Below are 20,289 nucleotides of genomic sequence, written 5' to 3'. Positions count from 1 at the left end.
TCTACCTTGGATCTCACTAAGGGGTATTGGCAAATACCGTTAGACCAGGAGTCCAGGAGAAAAACTGCATTTGTAACTCCCAAGGGCCTGTACCAATTCAAAGTTCTCCCGTTTGGACTCCATGGGGCCCCTGCTACATTCCAACGAATTATTAATCAGGTTCTGGAACCCCATCAGGCATACGTCACAGCTTATCTAGACGATGTGGTGATTTTCTCGCAGGATTGGGGTAATCACATGTTACATTTGAATGCTGTTTTTGTAGAGCATTGAGACAGGTGGGGCTGACCGCCAATCCAAAAAAATGCGTTCTTGCTAAGGCTGAGGTACAGTACCTAGGGCACTTAGTAGGGAATGGGCAAGTGAAGCCAGTACCCTCCAAGGCAGAAGCGGTGTTAAATTGTCCAGCACCAAAAACAAAAAAAAACAGCTTAGAGCACTTTTAGGTTTAGTGGGATATTATCGCAGATGTATCCCTAACTTTGCAGCACTAGCTAATTCATTGACTGAGCGGTTAAAAAAGAATTGTCCCAACAATGTAGTGTGGGAAAGGGAACAAGAAACAGCCTTTCATGACCTAAAAACTGCCCTGTGTCAGCAACCAGTACTCAGAAAAGTGAATTTTTCAGCCCCTTTTGTATTACAAACGGATGCTTCAGGGATGGGGATAGGAGCTGTTTTAAGTCAAGGGGAGGGAATGGATGGTAATGTACCTTAGTCGGAAATTATCTAAAGCCGAACAAAATTATGCCACAATAGAAAAAGAGTGTTTGTCCGTAAAATGGGCGATGGACACTTTACAGTATTATTTATTGGGTCGGCATTTCATGCTGGTCACAGATCATGCTCCGCTCAAGTGGCTGAATGTTATGAGGAACACAAATGCACGACTTATGTGGTGGTATTTGGCCTTACAAACCTTTGATTTTTCCGTGGTACATAAAGCTGGGAAAGACCATTTGAACGCTGACTTCCTGTCTAGAGAAGTAGTAGGAGTCTTGCCTGAAGGCAAGACTCCTGGAAAACGGGGGGAGGTGTGTGACGGGGTCTATGTCCCAAACCCGAGAGGTCAGTTAAAACCCCCGGAACCAAAGATCCAAGAGAAGGAGGGAAGAAAAACACAGCAACACCAAGCTAGGGATGTCCCCTGGTTCCTTCCCCTGGATGTTACAAAGACAGAGGAACCACAGGTGTGGGAAGTTAAGGGTGGAGCTATAGAGACCAATCCTTGGCTTCAGGGGGAGGATCAAAGTGAGGGTGGAACTTCCTGAGCCAATCAGCTAGCAGAGGAGGAGGAGTTTACAAAATATAAAAGAGACTCCCTAACCCAGCAGTTTCAGTCTCCTGCCGGGGACTGAAGGAGAAGGAACATGCTACCAGCTACTCTAAAGGACTGGAACTTTGGTGCTTCGGCTTAGATGGAAGACGGACAGCTGGCGGGACTTCCAGGAAGGTGAGCCGGTAGATAAAGACGTTAACTATCCGGATGTACCTACCTAAAAAGATATTGTTTTGAGAGACTGCCAGCGGGTGGTTGTATCTATTGGGGGTAAGCTAAATATCCCAGAGATACAGTGGGAGGTGGCAGTTAGTCCCTTGGGCCATACGTTTGGACTTTATAAAAGCATCTGGAATCTCTGCAAGTATGTTACTCTAAGACAAAAAAAAAAAAAAAGCAGAGGCAAAGATTGAAAGGTGGACTGGCTGAGGACAGCTGTTGGCTCACCCACTAGCTCAGTGGGGAGGGCATTGACCTTCCAACCAGACTGGGAGAGTTCAAACCCCGCCTGGGGATTTGTAAAGGAAAGTTACATATAACTTCTAATTGAGTTTTCAAGTGGCCAGGAAAGCTCTTTCAGGGACTGGACCCTGGAAACGGAGTGGGGATTTCACGGACCAGTGGCAACATGACAAGCTCTGAGGAAGGAGAGACTCTTCCCTATCTGGACAATTGACTCATAAGAATGAAATCCGAGCAAGAGAGCATTACAACCACCAGAAGGGTGGTGGAGTTGTTGGAGAAATTAATATGGATGGTAAACTTTTCCAAAAGCAGTTTAATATCCTGCAAATTTTGGTGTGTCTGGGAGGTCTGTTCGACATGAAATAGGTCAGGGTTAGGTTTTATGTTGAATAATGCCATTTATTTATTGGATTTTATGGTTTTATTGTTCTATCCGATCATATGTTGGTTTGTATAATTAGTTTTTTGTTATATCCTGTTTAGTGATTTTATGAATGTATTTTGTACACCACCTAGAATTTTTGATAGGCAGTCAAGAACTTTGTTAAATAAAGGCTGCAGCAGCAGGTTTCTTCCTTGATGTTAGTCAGGAATCCGATAGTATAGGATTATCTGCAGCTTCTGGGCTCCACGGCAGCTGGGTTAAATGTGGTTCCTTGGGTAAGGGTGCACATAAGGTGTTTCCAGAGAGCTCTGTTGTCCTTGGTGGCATCCTCAATCTAGGATTACTACAGGAGGTTGCCAATGCTGGATCCAATATGGGCAAGTTTGGAATAGTGGATGAAGTCCAGAAATTTAGTAATTGGGGTAGATCTCAAGCTTCCAGCCTGGGTGCTACTGGTGACGGATGCTAGTCTTTTTGACGGGGACTCATTTTTTGGGTCAAGTTGGTCAGGGTCTGTGGTTAAAGGGGGGAGGTGAAGTGGTCCATCAATCATCTGGAAATCAGGGCAATTCATCTAGTACTGCTGAATTTCATATCTATCCTCCAGGGTCGAGTTGTTGAAGTAATATCTGATAATGCCATGGCAGTAGCCTGTGTGAATAATCAAGGGGGAGCTAAGAGTGTGTCAGAAGAAATTGATTTGTTGATTCAATGGGTAGAAAAAAATCTGAAGATGATATTGGCCTTACATGTAACTTGGGTAGAGAATGTTCAGGCAGATTTAATCAGCTGCAGTGTAGTTGATCCCGAAGATTGGTCATTGCTCTTGGCAGCCTTTGAGTTGATAGAAGGTGGGAACTCCCTTCTGATAGATCCAATGGTGACCTACAGGAATGCAAAATTGTGCAAGTTTTTCAGTCATAGGAAACAAACTGTTGTCCGGTTTGTATGTCTTGATACAGCATTGGCCAATGGAAACAGTTCTGTACATGTTTCCCCTCTTGCCATTGGTGGGAGGAGTTGTTCAGAGAATTGCTGATCATCCGCTCTGATTCTGGTGGCTCTGGACTAGCCAAGGCATCCTTGGTAGCGGATCTTGGCTTGAAAGCCATTGTGGTTCTCTCAGTTCAGGGTCCTGCTGTCTCAGGGTCCATTGTTTACAAGGATTCAGACTGATTTTGTTTTATGGCTTGCCTCCTTTGATTGGAAAGAGATATTCTCCTGAAGTGGTAGCCACTCTCATGAAGGCTAAGAGAATCTTTCTCCTTCCCCTATCTGTGGGTTTGTTGGTCTGTACAGCAGGTAATGCTTAGGAAGGCAACAATGCCTTGTGTTCTGGATTTCTTGCAAGATGGTTTGGCTTAAGGGCTTAGCTCTAAATTCTTTGAAGATTAAGATGGCAGCTATAATATTCTTCAGGGGCTGAGACTTGGGGAAATCTTTATCTTCTCATCCAGATGTTCATTTCTTGGAGAGTTAAACTCATTGGGTCTCCAGTGAGGGATCCCATTCAATGTTCCCTCTAATTTCTGACATGCTATATGCGCAAAAATTTTGTTGTGTGCAACTTTTCCAAAACTTAACTTAATGTTGTGCGTCCAAACTTACAACTCAGCCTACTGGAGTTAAAAAAAAAAAAAAAAAAAAAGTGAAGACCAAATGAAATGTTAACATGTTTATATACTTCTTAACTAAAGAGGCTACTAAGGTATAGCAAGTAGAAAGCATAACAGTTTATTTGTTTTATACCATATATACTGGGCGACTGCGCCTCATAACTCAGTTCACAACTTCACAGTCCATAATATTTACATTTTTTCCCTGCGGTCTTTGACATTTGTCCATTCGTGTTAGATTCTGTCATAATCTATATTTCCGCCATCTAGTTGATAGTTCTTCACATGCATGATCATATCCAAATGCTCCATCTGTAACCGATTCCGCGATTTGGTTTTCGTAGCGTTCATTAAACTGAAGCCACGTTCACAGTCTACACTGGATGCCATGAATGTTCCTCCAATATCCATCGACACAGTGAGGTCTTTGAATTGTTCATTTTGAGTTAAACGACAACATAGATGACAAATTTGAAACAACTTTGTCTTTGATTTTCTCAGCAACAACGAATTTGAAGTTGTTGTATTGATCAACTACTGTTGACTCCTCAGGCAGAAACTCTTTATATTGAGCATAAAGTGATTTTATGTTATCAATTCCGAAATCGAAGTCACAATTGACAAGTGACCCAATATCAAATGCAGCCCATGCCTGTACTTCCTCTTCTGGAAACCTTTCATCCAGATGGACACATGAGATTGATAAATGTGATCAGCGAGCTTGTGTTGACTGCACTATTGGTTGGTACCTATAATAGTGCTTTAACACTTTGACTCCACTGAGGTGAGTTTGTTAGATATTGACTTCTGATCTTGTTCAGTTTGCCTCGAGCTAGATGGTGAGCTTCTAGAGTTGTTAAACCCTTCTTCTTCTGAAGAAGAGTCAATAAAGCCAAATCTGATAGAACATCATTCAAAATTTCCAGAGCTACCCTAAACTCTGAAGTGCTCAGCTTCTTGAAACAGTATTTGGCAATTGGGTCTTTTCCCTGCTCTTCCTCGAAATATTGTAACAAAACAGCATTGTTTCGAACTATAGCTTGCACAGCAAAATGCCTCGACAGCCATCGCACTTCATTTAAAGGTCTGAATGCCACTGAATCATGCTATGAGGTGTCAACAATTTCTTGAAATTTCTCTTTTCAAAATAGATCTACTAAACATCGAGTACAAGGTTCTGATAAGAGTTTCAATGTCCTGCATCAGTTTGACTTTTCCATGTATCAGTTATTCCCAAATCTTCACGATGTGCTACACAGTGTTGCTGAGTTAGGTGTGGGATTTCTTTTTTCAACTGTGCTGCTACTCCATTTTTTCTTTTTAACATAAGAGGCTCCGTCCGATGTAAACATAACCATCTTCCTTAAATCAAGCTTGTTTGCTGTATAAAAGAGTTTGATGGCAGATACGATTAAAGCAGCATCGCAATGTTTTAATCGCAAAATGCCACCAAACAATACTGTTTAATCCAAAGCATTGCTAGGCCGATACTTAAAGTAAAGTATTAAACATTTGGTCAAAGATATGTGAGTGCTTTGATCAACGGTTAAAGTGTGGAACAATGCCGAAGAAATTTCTTGCATTATATCATTTTGAACAATGCTGTTGATGACTTCAAGAAATTCAAATGCGTAATTTTACTTCTCCAACTATCTGGCAGCTTTACAAATTTGGCCATGTGTTTTATAGGTGATACTGGCAGGCTGAGATTAGCATGGATATCTATAAGTGGTGACATCAGAAACCTGTTAATCTGTCTCCTGCTGGTTGATGGACACAATCCATCAACCTAGACTGGTTTGTCTGAATTCAAGAAAAGGAAATTCAGATGATAAATTGCACCTTATAACTATTGCCAAATTTTTTAGCTTCCCTAATTTCTTTTAGCATTTCATTGTCTTTCTATTCATTCTGGCAAGATGGATGGTAGTATATCTTCACCGCTATGGTCTTCTCCATCACACATCTTTACTTTAGCATAGCTTTAATAAATAAATATTGGACCTTGCAACAAATTCCTCAGAGATTTAAGAAGATTTGAAAAATAGTCAAGAGTGCCATTGTAATGTAAAAATATGTAGACTTGCATTTGGGAGTGAGAAACATTTTTAGAAAGCAAGCCCCAGATGAAGAGGTAATGAAAGAGGATGGATTAACCTCAGAAAATGTTACTCCACAGAACAGGTGATAGATGAAAGTAACAGTCTCCCAGAGTAGGTGATGGAGATAAAAACGTTTCCTAGTTCAGAGGATCCTTTAGAGGTGGAGAAACGAAACTTAAGCTAGAGGTGGAGGAAGGTTTGCAGATCTGCAATGGGAAGGGATCTGCTGGGTACTTTCTAGTGACCCAGACCAGCCACTGTCAAAGATGGGAATCTGGGCTCAATGGACTGATTCTCCAACCCAGCATGGAGCATCTTTTCTTCTTAAGGAGGAAGGGGCAGATGAACGAGGTCTTTGTGCGTTCAGTTTGTGTTTACGTGGTCCAAGCCCTGCTGCAATCGTGTTCTCTGTTTGCAGGTGGAGTTCCAGGACATGGAGAACGCCTCTAGCATCAGAAAGCAGAAGACTTCTTTGATCAGCCAAGTATCTCAGCGTGAAGAAGTGGTGAAAAAGTGCTTGGAGGAGCTCACAGAGCTTTGCAAGCGACTTGGCAAAGTTTTCGGTGTCCATTATTTCAATATTTTTAACACTGCCACTATAAAGAAGATTGCAGGTAATAATCATCTGGCAACTGCCACAAAATAGAAGTGGAGCGATGTGCAGAGGAATATAAAAAAAAAATAAATAGTGTGCTGTGATAGCAGTCAGGGTGGTTGCTTCCAAACACAAAATGTGTGAGAAATGAAATAAGTGAGAATGTCCCGTGTTGGAGGGGACTAATTTCTATCACATATGTTTAAACTGTTATTATTTGAAGATTTTCACGTGTTTATGGACATTCTCTGATTAAAAGGATATGTGAATTTGTTGATTCTCACTTTATTTAGTTTTTCACACATTTTTTGTTTGTATGAACCACCCTGACTGTTATCGCAGCACACTATTGACATTTTTGTAATAACCATCTGGCTTCAAATGTTGTTTGTTTGTGTCTTGGTCCCTTTTGATCCTTAGAATTGGGTAAATTCTCACTTATGGAATGCATTGAATTTCTTGCACTTATGTACTCTCGGATTATCTCAAGTGTATTCAAAAGAGACTTAATGGGCTAGAACTATTCTGAATTCATGTGTCCTTTGCAAAAATAAACAAAAACTCATGCATGTCAGGTTTTGCTAATCTTTAATTCTTTGTCCTTCTGCTCTACCAGTCAAGAAGTGGGTTTAGTCCCCTCATCCAGCCGTTGGCGACAGTTTTTTCTTTTTTTAGATGACCTGTGTGTGTCATCCATGGAACCAGATACAGCCAGCGTTCTCTGCCTCCAGCTATTGCATGGATGGTTTTGGACAAGCCTCAACGCGGTTTTTTAATTGAAGAGAATTTTTATGGCTATTTCAGGGTTGTGATATAGCCTTAAACTTGTTTTGAGTCAAATTTATCTTAATGGGGCCAAGCTCCCGTGGATTGTTCTCTGCAGTGCTGTGAGCCAGGACAGCAAAGCAGCTCACTACCCGTCAGATGGGGTTTGGGAAAGCCCTATAGGTGTAGTTTGAGAGGCCCTTTTCAAAAGAGAGAGAGTCTGTTTACTCTCGGAGTTGAAATGCTTGATAAGTCTTGCAGGTTTGTTGACAATTTGAAAGTTCACCATCGCTGGTCAGGAATCAAATTGAGCCCAGTAACTCTAGGCTTCCATCCCGGCTCTCATCCCTTGAATGTGGTAATAGGTTGAGCAATAAAAGACAGTTGACAAGAGAAGGTAACACACTCTTATTATTCAAATTGCCTTTAACTTTTTTCAAGGCAGAAAAGGAACCAGAGTTTTCAGCTGGATAAGTTGTCATTCAAGCTATGATTTAAAAAAAAAAAAAAAAAATAGAAAGGAAAGGGAAAAGATACTTTCAAATTGTATTGGGAATGGTTATCCTGAGGTGGTTATCACTACCTTGTTGCAGGCCAGGCAGACTTCCAAGTCTTTATCTTAATGTGCGACTTTGTATGGATCAAGATGGGCTGGCACTACAGGCTGATGACCTTCCTGCAGGAGGGTTTGGTCAAGGGTTCAGGTAGAGCTCTCACTTGTCTCCATGGTATGGTGCATGGTTGTGCTGTGCCTACGCATCCAGTACTTTTGTTTGTTTTGACTGCTTTAACGCTGGTATGTATTTGGCTTAGTTCCTGTCGAGTCAGTCGCCGAAGTGCTAACGACTGCAATCGAGTGGTGTTGTTAATTGTCTGAGCATTACTTAAGAGGCTGAACTGCTGTATGGAGACAAACCACCGGCATTACACATTCGCCCCTGAAGCAGCTCAAAGAGCGAAACTCGGCCTGAGTCGGGCTTTTTATGATGTTTTGTGCGAAATAAAGAACTCCTGGTGTTCACTGATCCTCTTGTTTTGGTCACTACTGCAATTTTGGATCGGTTTCCGGTTTGCTTTTTCGGACCTTCCTATAATTTAGCTTTGACGCTAGTACACTGGCTGTATCTGGTTCCACGCGTGACATACAGAACAGGCGATGGCATCAAAAAGGGGAGGGGGACTCCTTTGCCTCCAGTTGCTGATGAGGGGACTAAACCCACATGTTCTTGCCTGGTATAGCAGAAGTAAAGGAAAGGAAATGATCAGGTAAGTCTTAATTTCTCCTGTAATGTCTTTCCCACTTTGGGCAGGGAATTTCTCTTCTCTTGTAATCAGGGGTAGTGGTAATAAGCTCTGCTCTTTCTAGCTTATGCATTATTTGGCATGTTACCCATGGCGCGTCTCACCTGAGGAAACGTAGATGTGTGAATTTGTGGGAGCTCTGCTCTTTCTAGCTTATGTATTATATGGCATGTTACCCATGGCGCGTCTCACCTGAAGAAACGTAGATGTGTGAATTTGTGGGAGCTCTGCTCTTTCTAGCTTATGCATTATTAGGCATGTTACCCATGGCGCGTCTCACCTGAGGAAACGTAGATGTGTGAATTTGTGGGAGCTCTGCTCTTTCTAGCTTATGCATTATATGGCATGTTACCCATGGCGCGTCTCACCTGAGGAAACGTAGATGTGTGAATTTGTGGGAGCTCTGCTCTTTCTAGCTTATGCATTATTAGGCATGTTACCCATGGCGCGTCTCACCTGAGGAAACGTAGATGTGTGAATTTGTGGGAGCTCTGCTCTTTCTAGCTTATGCATTATTTGGCATGTTACCCATGGCGCGTCTCACCTGAGGAAACGCAGATGTGTGAATTTGTGGGAGCTCTGCTCTTTCTAGCTTATGCATTATATGGCATGTTACCCATGGCGCGTCTCACCTGAGGAAACGTAGATGTGTGAATTTGTGGGAGCTCTGCTCTTTCTAGCTTATGCATTATTAGGCATGTTACCCATGGCGCGTCTCACCTGAGGAAACGTAGATGTGTGAATTTGTGGGAGCTCTGCTCTTTCTAGCTTATGCATTATTTGGCATGTTACCCATGGCGCGTCTCACCTGAGGAAACGCAGATGTGTGAATTTGTGGGAGCTCTGCTCTTTCTAGCTTATGCATTATTAGGCATGTTACCCATGGCGCGTCTCACCTGAAGAAACGTAGATGTGTGAATTTGTGGGAGCTCTGCTCTTTCTAGCTTATGCATTATATGGCATGTTACCCATGGCGCGTCTCACCTGAGGAAACGTAGATGTGTGAATTTGTGGGAGCTCTGCTCTTTCTAGCGCATGTTACCCATGGCGCGTCTCACCTGAAGAAACGTAGATGTGTGAATTTGTGGGAGCTCTGCTCTTTCTAGCTTATGCATTATATGGCATGTTACCCATGGCGCGTCTCACCTGAAGAAACGCAGATGTGTGAATTTGTGGGAGCTCTGCTCTTTCTAGCTTATGCATTATTTGGCATGTTACCCATGGCGCGTCTCACCTGAGGAAACGTAGATGTGTGAATTTGTGGGAGCTCTGCTCTTTCTAGCTTATGCATTATTTGGCATGTTACCCATGGCGCGTCTCACCTGAGGAAACGTAGATGTGTGAATTTGTGGGAGCTCTGCTCTTTCTAGCTTATGCATTATTTGGCATGTTACCCATGGCGCGTCTCACCTGAGGAAACGTAGATGTGTGAATTTGTGGGAGCTCTGCTCTTTCTAGCTTATGAATTATTTGGCATGTTACCCATGGCGCGTCTCACCTGAGGAAACGTAGATGTGTGAATTTGTGGGAGCTCTGCTCTTTCTAGCTTATGCATTATTTGGCATGTTACCCATGGCGCGTCTCACCTGAGGTAACGTAGATGTGTGAATTTGTGGGAGCTCTGCTCTTTCTAGCTTATGAATTATTTGGCATGTTACCCATGGCGCGTCTCACCTGAGGAAACGTAGATGTGTGAATTTGTGGGAGCTCTGCTCTTTCTAGCTTATGCATTATTTGGCATGTTACCCATGGCGCGTCTCACCTGAGGAAACGTAGATGTGTGAATTTGTGGGAGCTCTGCTCTTTCTAGCTTATGAATTATTTGGCATGTTACCCATGGCGCGTCTCACCTGAGGAAACGTAGATGTGGGAGCAGATTCCTTTCTGAGGAACAGTATTGATGCAAGTTCTTTTATTCTTTTAACTTAAAACATTTGAGAAAGGAGCCTCCTAATTCACCCACTGCTGGTGCATGTCTGCTTCTCTTTGTTTAGAGACCTTGTCACCTGAGCCAGAGGTTTTACTGGGAATTGATGGGGTGACTGAAGACAAATTGGAAAAATATGGTGCCGAATTAATTGATGTGCTGAAGAAATACTCTGAATGGATGCTCCCAGGTATGGCAACCCCTCTTGCATGCACCCTGCATGTATTCCATTATCTTTATCTGCTGAGTCTGTACATTAAAGATTCTTTATAATTTCTTGATGCAAAGATGGAAGTACCTAGAGCATGATGACCTGTAATGACTGAGTTTGGATCAAAATAAAACTATTATCTGCTCTCCATTTTGCCACTTATTCTGGGTTCCTGCAATAGTCTGAGGACACTTGGTACTGTTGGCCAGAAGGCTAATTGCAGGCTGCTGAAGAGGAAAAATGATGTAATGCCGACGGCCTAGCCTTGAAGAGGGATGAAACTAAGAGGCATTAGATTCTTTTTGGTTTTGTTTGCAACAAAGTGTAGTAGTACCCTTGCAAACAAAGTATGCTTGCTTTGCAGCTGATGAAGATTCTCAGAAACACACAGTATCATCGTGTAGAAGTGCAGGTAGAAGACGGGGGCATGACCATGAGGAAGAATATGAGAAAAGTAAAACATCCAAGTATTTCAACACTAAAGTCAACAAAGGGACCAAGAGGAAAAATGTAGCATTCTTGAGAAAGTCCAAAAAGAGGAGAAGTTCTGAGAACCAGCAGTCTGCTTCGAAGAGGTACTTCATGTCTTCTTTTTCAGGATTGTCTTAAACCGATGTACTATGGTTTGTAGCAGTCTAACAGTGACATTGATGATAAATTAAGCACGTTCTGCATAAAATTCAAACATTACTTACTGTATTTGTCTGCTTCCTCAGTGGAGCTAGGGGTGTACACATGTGCATGAGCTGCTCACAGCACTTTGACATCACATTTAATCCACAAGCTATGCATCAGAAAACACAAATTAAGAGGGTGCATGGCAAGCAAAATAGCAAATGATTCCTAAAGCATTTTTGCTGACAACATATTAGCAAATAGAATTGCAGAGCAATTCATAGCAGCACTTTTTTCCTTAAATTATGATTGTATAACATGTAATAATTTTAAATCCTGTGCTGTCACCACCCCTCGGAGGGGGGGTGGGAAGGAATTTGATGAGCCCCGTGTGGCCACATAGCCCTTTCCTCTGCCGTCTTAACATCTTTTCCTGCAGCAGTCCATACATGCAGACATCTGTACTGGCCCAAGAGGTCCCCCAGCAACCCCTGCTCTTTAATCTCAGGGAGGATCCTTCTGCTCTTCAATATCTAGAGGGGGAGGGGAGAGGGACCTGCTGGGGATGAATCATCCTGTACCCTCCACTTCACTAGGGTCAACCCTGCCCCTGGGAAAACGGTCCTGGTCTGGAACTAAAGTGACTTGGTGACTAAGATGTTTTAGGTCTCAATATATAGGAATTTCAATTTTACAAATTAATTTCTGAGGAGAAAGTCTATTGAAATTAGGTGAGCTGAGAAAATCTGTTGAATACAAAGGTTGAAAATTCTTATTTTTATTTTTTCTTTGGTATTTTTCTTTTTTTTTTTTTCATTTTTGTTACTTTTGTGTTTGATTCATAAATCTAATAGAAAAAAATCATTTTATTTTCATTTTTAAGCTAGACTCATATTCAGTTTGTCTGTGTATAATATCTTCCAAACCTACAGCAGCTAAATTTTCAGGATAAGTATATAGATATCAGTTAGAAACCAAAAAGAAATTGTTTCATAAATTATTGATCTAGCTCAACATGAAAGAAAAGACTCTCATTAAACATATGCATGTCTATAGACATATTCTCTCTCCAACCATTCAGCATTTAGTAACCGAATTTTCAGGATAGGTTAATTAAAAACATAAGATTTGCCACGCTGAAAGAGACCAATAGTCTATTGAGCCCAGCATCCTGTACATAAGAAATACTGTTGGATTAGACCCAGGACATAGACTTAATTGGCATCTCAGAGACCTGGTGGAAAGAGGATAACCAATGGGACAGTGCTATACCGGGGTACAAATTATATCACAATGACAGCGAGGAGCATCTGGGAGGCAGGGTGGCGCTTTATGTCCGGGATGGCATAGAGTCCAACAAGATTCACTGGTTACCAATCAAATTCAGGATTCTCTTTAAAGCCCTCATGATGATCCACAAGGCCTTGCATAATATCTCCCCCCTCAATCTAACCTTCCAACTACGGCCGCACATCTCAAACAGACCCTTCAGAAGAGCATACAAGGATACACTGTATACCCCACCTGCTAAAACCTCTTTAAGGAAGTGCGCCCTCTCCACAGCTGGTCCTCCCCTCTGGAACTTGCTCCCGCCAGATCTCCGCCAAGAACCCTGCCCTCTGGTTTTCAAAAAGAAACTGAAAACATGGCTCTTCTGCCAGGCCTTTTCGGAGAGATAATTCCTCGCACTAAGGCTCCCCTGGTCTATGTCCAACTTTAGACCAGATTTGCGACTCTAAGCCCTCTTATCTATACCGACACTCCATATATCCCCCAGATCTTTGATTTCTCTGGGAGACAGATTACATTAATTCCTTAACCTAGCCGCGGACTTTCACACAGCTACAAGTCACGTAGTCTCTCTATGAATCCTCTTAAGTTAAACGTCTTATTGCACTTTGTGGACTTCTTCCCTCTTAACTTGCCCGCATGCATAGTTAGTTCTCTCCTGCTACCCTCCTGCTAACCTCCAGTTACGCTTCCTTTCCCTAAAGATCATTTGGAAGTTTCATCAGGCATAGCCCTAGGTTTTCTATTTTATTATTAGTATTAGTATTATCTTATTATTTTATTATTATTACTATATTATCATATTATAGTATATTTCTAATGTTCATTGTTTCCGCATGTTCATTGTACCACATGTTTCATTGTATCCGTCCTCCGGCGACAGTTCAGTTTCATGTAAACTGGTGCGATATGTATCCTATACAGGAACATCGGTATATAAAAGTTAAAAATAAATAAATAAGATAAAAGATCTGCATGAGACTAAATGCACAATCGAATCTTTAGAAATCCCTTGTGTATTGGGGAAGACTATAGTGATAGGGGTATACTACCATCTACCTGGCCAAGATAGTGAGACGGACAGTGAAATGCTAAGGGAAATTAGGGAAGCCAACCAAATTGGTAGTGCAGTAATAATGGGAGACTTCAATTACCCCAATATTGACTGGGTAAATGTATCATCGTGTCACGCTAGAGAGATACAGTTCCTGGATGGAATAAATGACAGTTTTATGGAACAATTGGTTCAGGAACCAACAAGAGGGGGAGCAATTTTAGATCTAATTCTCAGTGAAGCACAGGATTTGGTGAGAGTGGTAATGGTAGTGGGGCCGCTTGGCAATAGTGATCATAAGAAAGTTGGAAGGAAGGCAAAACAATTACCAGCATGGTTAAAAGGTTATTTATTTATTTATTCATTCATTCAACTTTATATACCGACTTTCAACTTAATATCAAGGCGGTTTACAGTCATGGAATTTGCAGTAGCAAAATTCAAAATACACATATAACGAACTTATCACTATAGATTTTACATTGTTTTTTACTAAAAGGTTAGGTGAAAGAGGCTATTTAATCCAAAAGATCTTCATTCAAAAATTGGAAGAAGAATCCAATAGGATAAAGCATAAGTGCTGGCAAGTTAAATGTAAGACATTGATAAAACAGGCTAAGAGAGAATTTGAAAAGAAATTGGCCATAGAAGCAAAAACTCACAATAAAAACTTTTAAAAATATATCCGAAGCAGAAACTGTGAAGAAGTCAGTTGGACCGTTAGATGATCAAGAGGTTAAAAGGGCACTTAGAGAAGATAAGGCCATTGCAGAAAGATTAAATGATTTCTTTGCTTCGGTGTTTACTGAAGAGGATGTTGGGGAGGTACCCGTACTGGAGAAGGGTTTCATGGGTAATGATTCAGATGAACTGAACCAAATCACGGTGAACCTGGAAGGATGTGGTAGACCTGATTGACAAACTAAAGAGTAGTAAATCACCTGGACCGGATGGTATACAACCCCAGAGTTCTGAAGGAACTAAAAAATGAAATTTCAGACCTATTAGTAAAAATTTGTAACCTATCATTAAAATCATCCATTGTACCTGAAGACTGGAGGATAGCTAATGTAACCCCAATATTTAAAAAGGGCTCCAGGGGCGATCCGGGAAGCTACAGACCGGTTAGCCTGACTTCAGTGCCAGGAAAAATAGTGGAAAGTGTCCTTAGTTTTGATGCTGAAAAAGTGTTAGAGTGAAGTGGCCCTATCTTTTTTGTTTTGTATCACATGGGCTTGGATGAAATTTTTGATAATGTGATATGCTTCCTGTATAATAACCCGCAAGCAACGGTTCTGGCTAATGGGGAATGCTCGAAGGTGTGTAAAATAGGTAGGAGTACTAGGCAAGGATGTCCCTAGTCTATGCTACTGATTTTTCTTGCTTTAGAGCCTTTGTTACAAACTATTCGATTAGAGGGGAGTGTAAAGGGGATCAATCTGGGCTCCTATGATTTAAATATGCTACCTTTGCAGCTGATTTTTTTTTCTTTTTTACTAATCCTACCTCCGCTTTAGACAATATTTTGGGGATTATCAAAAAATTTGGACAATTCTCTGGAGTTAACCTGGATAAGTCAGAGGCTGTGAGTTATCCTGATACACCTTCAGGGGTTCTGGCTTTTTTTGCTATTTAGGTTGACAAATGATACTTTACTTACAACAGCTTTGTCAATTTAATATTTTACCTTTTAAATTTTACTAAGGCCAAACTCCAACTATGGCAGCATCTACCTTTGTCTTTGACAGGTTGGATAGAACTTTTTAAAATGATAATATTCCCTAAATGGCTCTATATATTTCAAATGTTGCCAGTTAATTTGAGGTGCGGTGATATCCAAAATCTGGAGAGTATGGGTGGGGATTTTCTTTGGAGGGGTAAAAAATCGAGGGTTGCTTTACAACTGCTTAAGCTGGATAGGAACAGTGGAGCGGTTGGGTGTCGCTGATATGGAAAAATATAATTTAGCTTGTTTGCTTAGGATAGTGTGAGATTGAGTATTTGAGGAAACAAAGTTTGTCTGTTTGGAGAGTGAGAAACATTTTGTGAAACCCCTAGATTTACGGTTCCTGCTCCTTGCTGAGCCTAAATAGATTACCAAAAGGCACTTTAATAATATATTAATCTCTCCAATTCGTTGGGCATGGTGTAAAGCAATGGATATTGTGAAACTGTCCAAGGTTAGTTCTACCTTTTTGCCTTTTAGAGGGAATTTAGATGTTTCCTCAGGAACTCAATCAAAATGATTTAGTTATTGGTATGCAGTGGGTTACTATGTTATGGCAAGAAGCTTACATCGTTTCAGGAGCTGTGTGACCAGTTTGGGATGAAAGCCATAGTCTGCTATCCCTTTTTACAAATAAAACATGCTCATACATTGCAGAAGGGAGCTTTATCACAGGATATGGTGGTTAAATTAGAATTTTTTCATGTGGAACGCAGGAGAATATATCTTTAATGTATAAAGACTTGCAAATGTTGCTCTAGGGTACAGTGCATGAAGTGGTTGCTGCTAGATGGGTGAAGGAAGGCACATTTAATATTACAGAACAGGAGAGTAAATCATGTTTTAGAGGATCTCAGAATATCTCTTTGAATATGTATCTGTGGGAGCTACAGTTTAATTGTTTACATAGAGCATATGTCTCTCAATATTTGGCTTTTCAGGCCAGACCGACCTCATCTAAGGTATGTTTGAAATGTAAATTGGATTCAGGCACTCTGACCCATGTTTTTTGGACTTGCAAAGTAATTTGGTGATTTTAGGGGAAAATTGTTACTTACTTGAATGGGCTATTGGGTTGTGGTGTTCCTTTGATCCCCAAATTGTACTTTTTGAAAAAGACATCTCTAAGTATTGTTTGAAGAAACGGGATGTCCTCTTTGTCCAAAAAGCATTTGTGTTGGGAAAAAAATCCATATTGCTGGTGTGGTGGGACGAGATCTCACCATCTTATTGGCAATGGAGGAATTCTCTTCATGACATGATGACAATGGAGTCTTTAACTTTCATTCTATATTTCCATTCTGCATCTTGTTATCCCCCTCCCAGTTTTCACCTCCCTGTTAATATGTATTTTCCAAGCTTAAATGTTCGAATGTAAACCGGTATGATGTCCCCCACTAATACCGGTATATAAAAGTCTTTAAATAAAATTAACAATGATAATCCTTCAAAGAAGAAACAATTTTTGTTAATATAAGAAATTTATATCCTCAGTTTGTCTTCATGGGCTAGAAGCGTAGTTTTAAATTCATTATAAATAACCTAGTAGGTCATTTGATTTTATGCCATCATTATTATACCTCTATGCTAAGTTTTGGGAAGGGGGTGGTTTCTCTGCAAATGAGTATTTTATTTGCCCCTGGGCATGCAAGAGAAAGGTACCCAAGGATTTACTTTGCTTTGATCCTATTTGGGATAAGGGGGAAAATTTGCAGATGTTGATCTTGATGCATTTGTAAGCTTGTACTATTGTTCCGTCTTTAATGTCCTCTGATGTTGATGAATGAACATTTAGTGGTCATTGTACTAATTTGTAACTTTATGTAGTAGTGTTGGCATTGTTTGTTTATCAGTGTCTTGCTGTACAAGCTTTCTTTGTTAGTTGTTGAATAAACACGTGTTAAACTAAACTACCCTAGTATTAACTGGGTGAATATTATATCAGGACACTCTAGACAAACTTCCTAGATTAAATAAATGACTGCTCCTGGTGCAACTAGTGCAAGAACCAACAAGAGGGGAAACTATTTTAGAGCTAGTCCTTAGTGGAACACAGGATTTGGTGTGAGAGGTAACCGAAATCCTCATTATCTCTCAGGCAGACAACATCCCTCTCATTAACGTTCCTTCCTCTCCTTCCGCTAACCTCAATCACTCGCCTTATGTGAGAGATCTGGGCGTGCTCCTGGACAACCAGCTTAACCTCAAAAAATTTGTAAACACCACCACTAAGGAATGCTTCTTCAAACTTGTCTAGAGTGTCCTGATATAATATTCACCCAGTTAATACTAGGGTAGTTTAGTTTAACACGTGTTTATTCAACAACTAACAAAGAAAGCTTGTACAGCAAGACACTGATAAACAAACAATGCCAACACTACTACTACGGTAAATATACAAAAAGGGTAAATAACTACAACTCTCTATCCACTTGTCGTAGAATTACACATAATATAGAGAGCCCAACAATAATACGTGAAATACACAAAATTTATTTAAAGATATCACACAAATATACCTGTATAGACAATAAAACTGAACTAGCACACTCACACATTCATACCCACAAATTAAAAAATATGTTGTATTGAGATACAATGTATAACTTTGTTTATATTACCAATTAAGTTTACAAATAAAATTTCAATTGAAACTCAATAAATTATTATAAACTTTAAATTGGAATTGTGTACTGTTTGTGTCCGACAAAAGCAGATGCAAGATCTCTTCGTTTCACCCCCGTCTTTTGGGGCTTCCTCAGGGACTGATGTAAATATACACTTTACAAGTGTATTACCACACTGCAAAGCACATATCAACAATTAATTACACAATTCAAAGAAACATACATTGTCTTAACTATTGCACTTCAAGAACATGTACCAACCCAAATTTTGCTAAAACCTGTAACCACTAACAAACACATATCCACAACGCCACTACCCCCTTCATTAATCACCACAAAAACTATTACCCACCACACATAAAAACAAAACACTTTTCTGTATATCTTGTCTCACTTTATTTTTCTTTTATTTAAATCCTAAAATCTTCTCCCGCTTTTAATGACAACAAAAATATATCATTATTTCCTATACCGAAGCCCAAATATATTTAATACAGGCTGTACCTACCTGAATCGCAACAATTTATTCAACCTCTTACGCTTCGAACTCCTTACAAAATTCCTTCAACACAGCGTTCCCCTATATTCATTAATCATGACTCTCGGCCATCTGAATTTAGCGGCGTTTCTTTTAACCCTTATGGTTTTCTATACTTCCTTCCTTCTTACAAGTCGATCAAATAGAAAACGCCAACCTATGATCTCAAGCCAAACATATTCTGCAACAATATAACCAAAATTTGTTATAAGAAATAGAACAGTAAATCCTCCACCCCAAACTTCCAGGTTTACAGATCTAAAGACTTTCAACACTCACATCTGATCGGAAGTGACGTAACACGACGTCACCCGCTGAGAAGTAAACTACTAAGCTTCCCACGAAGCTTATATAAGCAGAACAATAAGCCGTCGAGTAATTGATTAAATTATTAAACCTTAACCAACATCATTCCAATCCCCATGTATCTCAAAAAATACTTTATAGAATTTACCCCTAAGGCTTACCACGGACCTTACTTAATAAACCTTGAATAAAATCCAAAGGATATCATATCCATATGCTAATAAAATGCGTTCCACTCGATTGGTCCATTCAACCCCAAGGGGGCAATCGTGCGCCAACTATAAATGAATTGCTGTTCAATTTTCCTTAACCTTAGGGACAAATCTCCCCCATGTTGAAGCGTAACTTGTTTGATCACAAAAAACCTGATCTCTGCCACAGTGTGCTTATTCTCAACCCAATGTTTTACTAAGGGCGCGTTTTCACGCAAAGCATTAATACGACTCCTATGCTCAATAATCCTACATCGAATAGGGCGAATTGTTTGCCCTATATAAATTAAATTGCAAGGACATACAATGGCGTATACAACACCACTAGTACTACAATCAAACAAGCTAGGAATTGAATAAGGATATCACCCCAATTTAAGATATCCTTATTCAATTCCTAGCTTGTTTGATTGTAGTACTAGTGGTGTTGTATACGCCATTGTATGTCCTTGCAATTTAATTTATATAGGGCAAACAATTCGCCCTATTCGATGTAGGATTATTGAGCATAGGAGTCGTATTAATGCTTTGCGTGAAAACGCGCCCTTAGTAAAACATTGGGTTGAGAATAAGCACACTGTGGCAGAGATCAGGTTTTTTGTGATCAAACAAGTTACGCTTCAACATGGGGGAGATTTGTCCCTAAGGTTAAGGAAAATTGAACAGCAATTCATTTATAGTTGGCGCACGATTGCCCCCTTGGGGTTGAATGGACCAATCGAGTGGAACGCATTTTATTAGCATATGGATATGATATCCTTTGGATTTTATTCAAGGTTTATTAAGTAAGGTCCGTGGTAAGCCTTAGGGGTAAATTCTATAAAGTATTTTTGAGATACATGGGGATTGGAATGATGTTGGTTAAGGTTTAATAATTTAATCAATTACTCGACGGCTTATTGTTCTGCTTATATAAGCTTCGTGGGAAGCTTAGTAGTTTACTTCTCAGCGGGTGACGTCGTGTTACGTCACTTCCGATCAGATGTGAGTGTTGAAAGTCTTTAGATCTGTAAACCTGGAAGTTTGGGGTGGAGGATTTACTGTTCTATTTCTTATAACAAATTTTTGGTTATATTGTTGCAGAATATGTTTGGCTTGAGATCATAGGTTGGCGTTTTCTATTTGATCGACTTGTAAGAAGGAAGGAAGTATAGAAAACCATAAGGGTTAAAAGAAACGCCGCTAAATTCAGATGGCCGAGAGTCATGATTAATGAATATAGGGGAACGCTGTGTTGAAGGAATTTTGTAAGGAGTTCGAAGCGTAAGAGGTTG

At 40.3% G+C, this 20,289-nt stretch overlaps 1 protein-coding gene across 4 annotated transcripts in view; it reads left to right on the top strand.

Annotated features, from left to right (window-relative positions):
* Nucleotides 1-20,289, top strand: part of BLM (BLM RecQ like helicase) — a 130,875-nt gene that overhangs the window by 94,689 nt on the left and 15,897 nt on the right. For all 4 annotated transcript variants that reach the window (XM_029574859.1, XM_029574861.1, XM_029574858.1 and 1 more), the window contains exons 21-23: nucleotides 6,266-6,461; nucleotides 10,504-10,626; nucleotides 11,012-11,222. In XM_029574859.1, coding sequence (XP_029430719.1) covers nucleotides 6,266-6,461; nucleotides 10,504-10,626; nucleotides 11,012-11,222 — 530 coding nt within the window. The remainder of the gene's footprint in view (nucleotides 1-6,265; nucleotides 6,462-10,503; nucleotides 10,627-11,011; nucleotides 11,223-20,289) is intronic.

The sequence above is a fragment of the Rhinatrema bivittatum genome, chromosome 13, assembly GCF_901001135.1.
Source record: "Rhinatrema bivittatum chromosome 13, aRhiBiv1.1, whole genome shotgun sequence".
NCBI classification, from domain to species: Eukaryota; Metazoa; Chordata; class Amphibia; order Gymnophiona; family Rhinatrematidae; genus Rhinatrema; species Rhinatrema bivittatum.
Note: the sequence above shows the minus strand (reverse complement) of the source record. Positions and strands in the feature narration are given on the sequence as shown.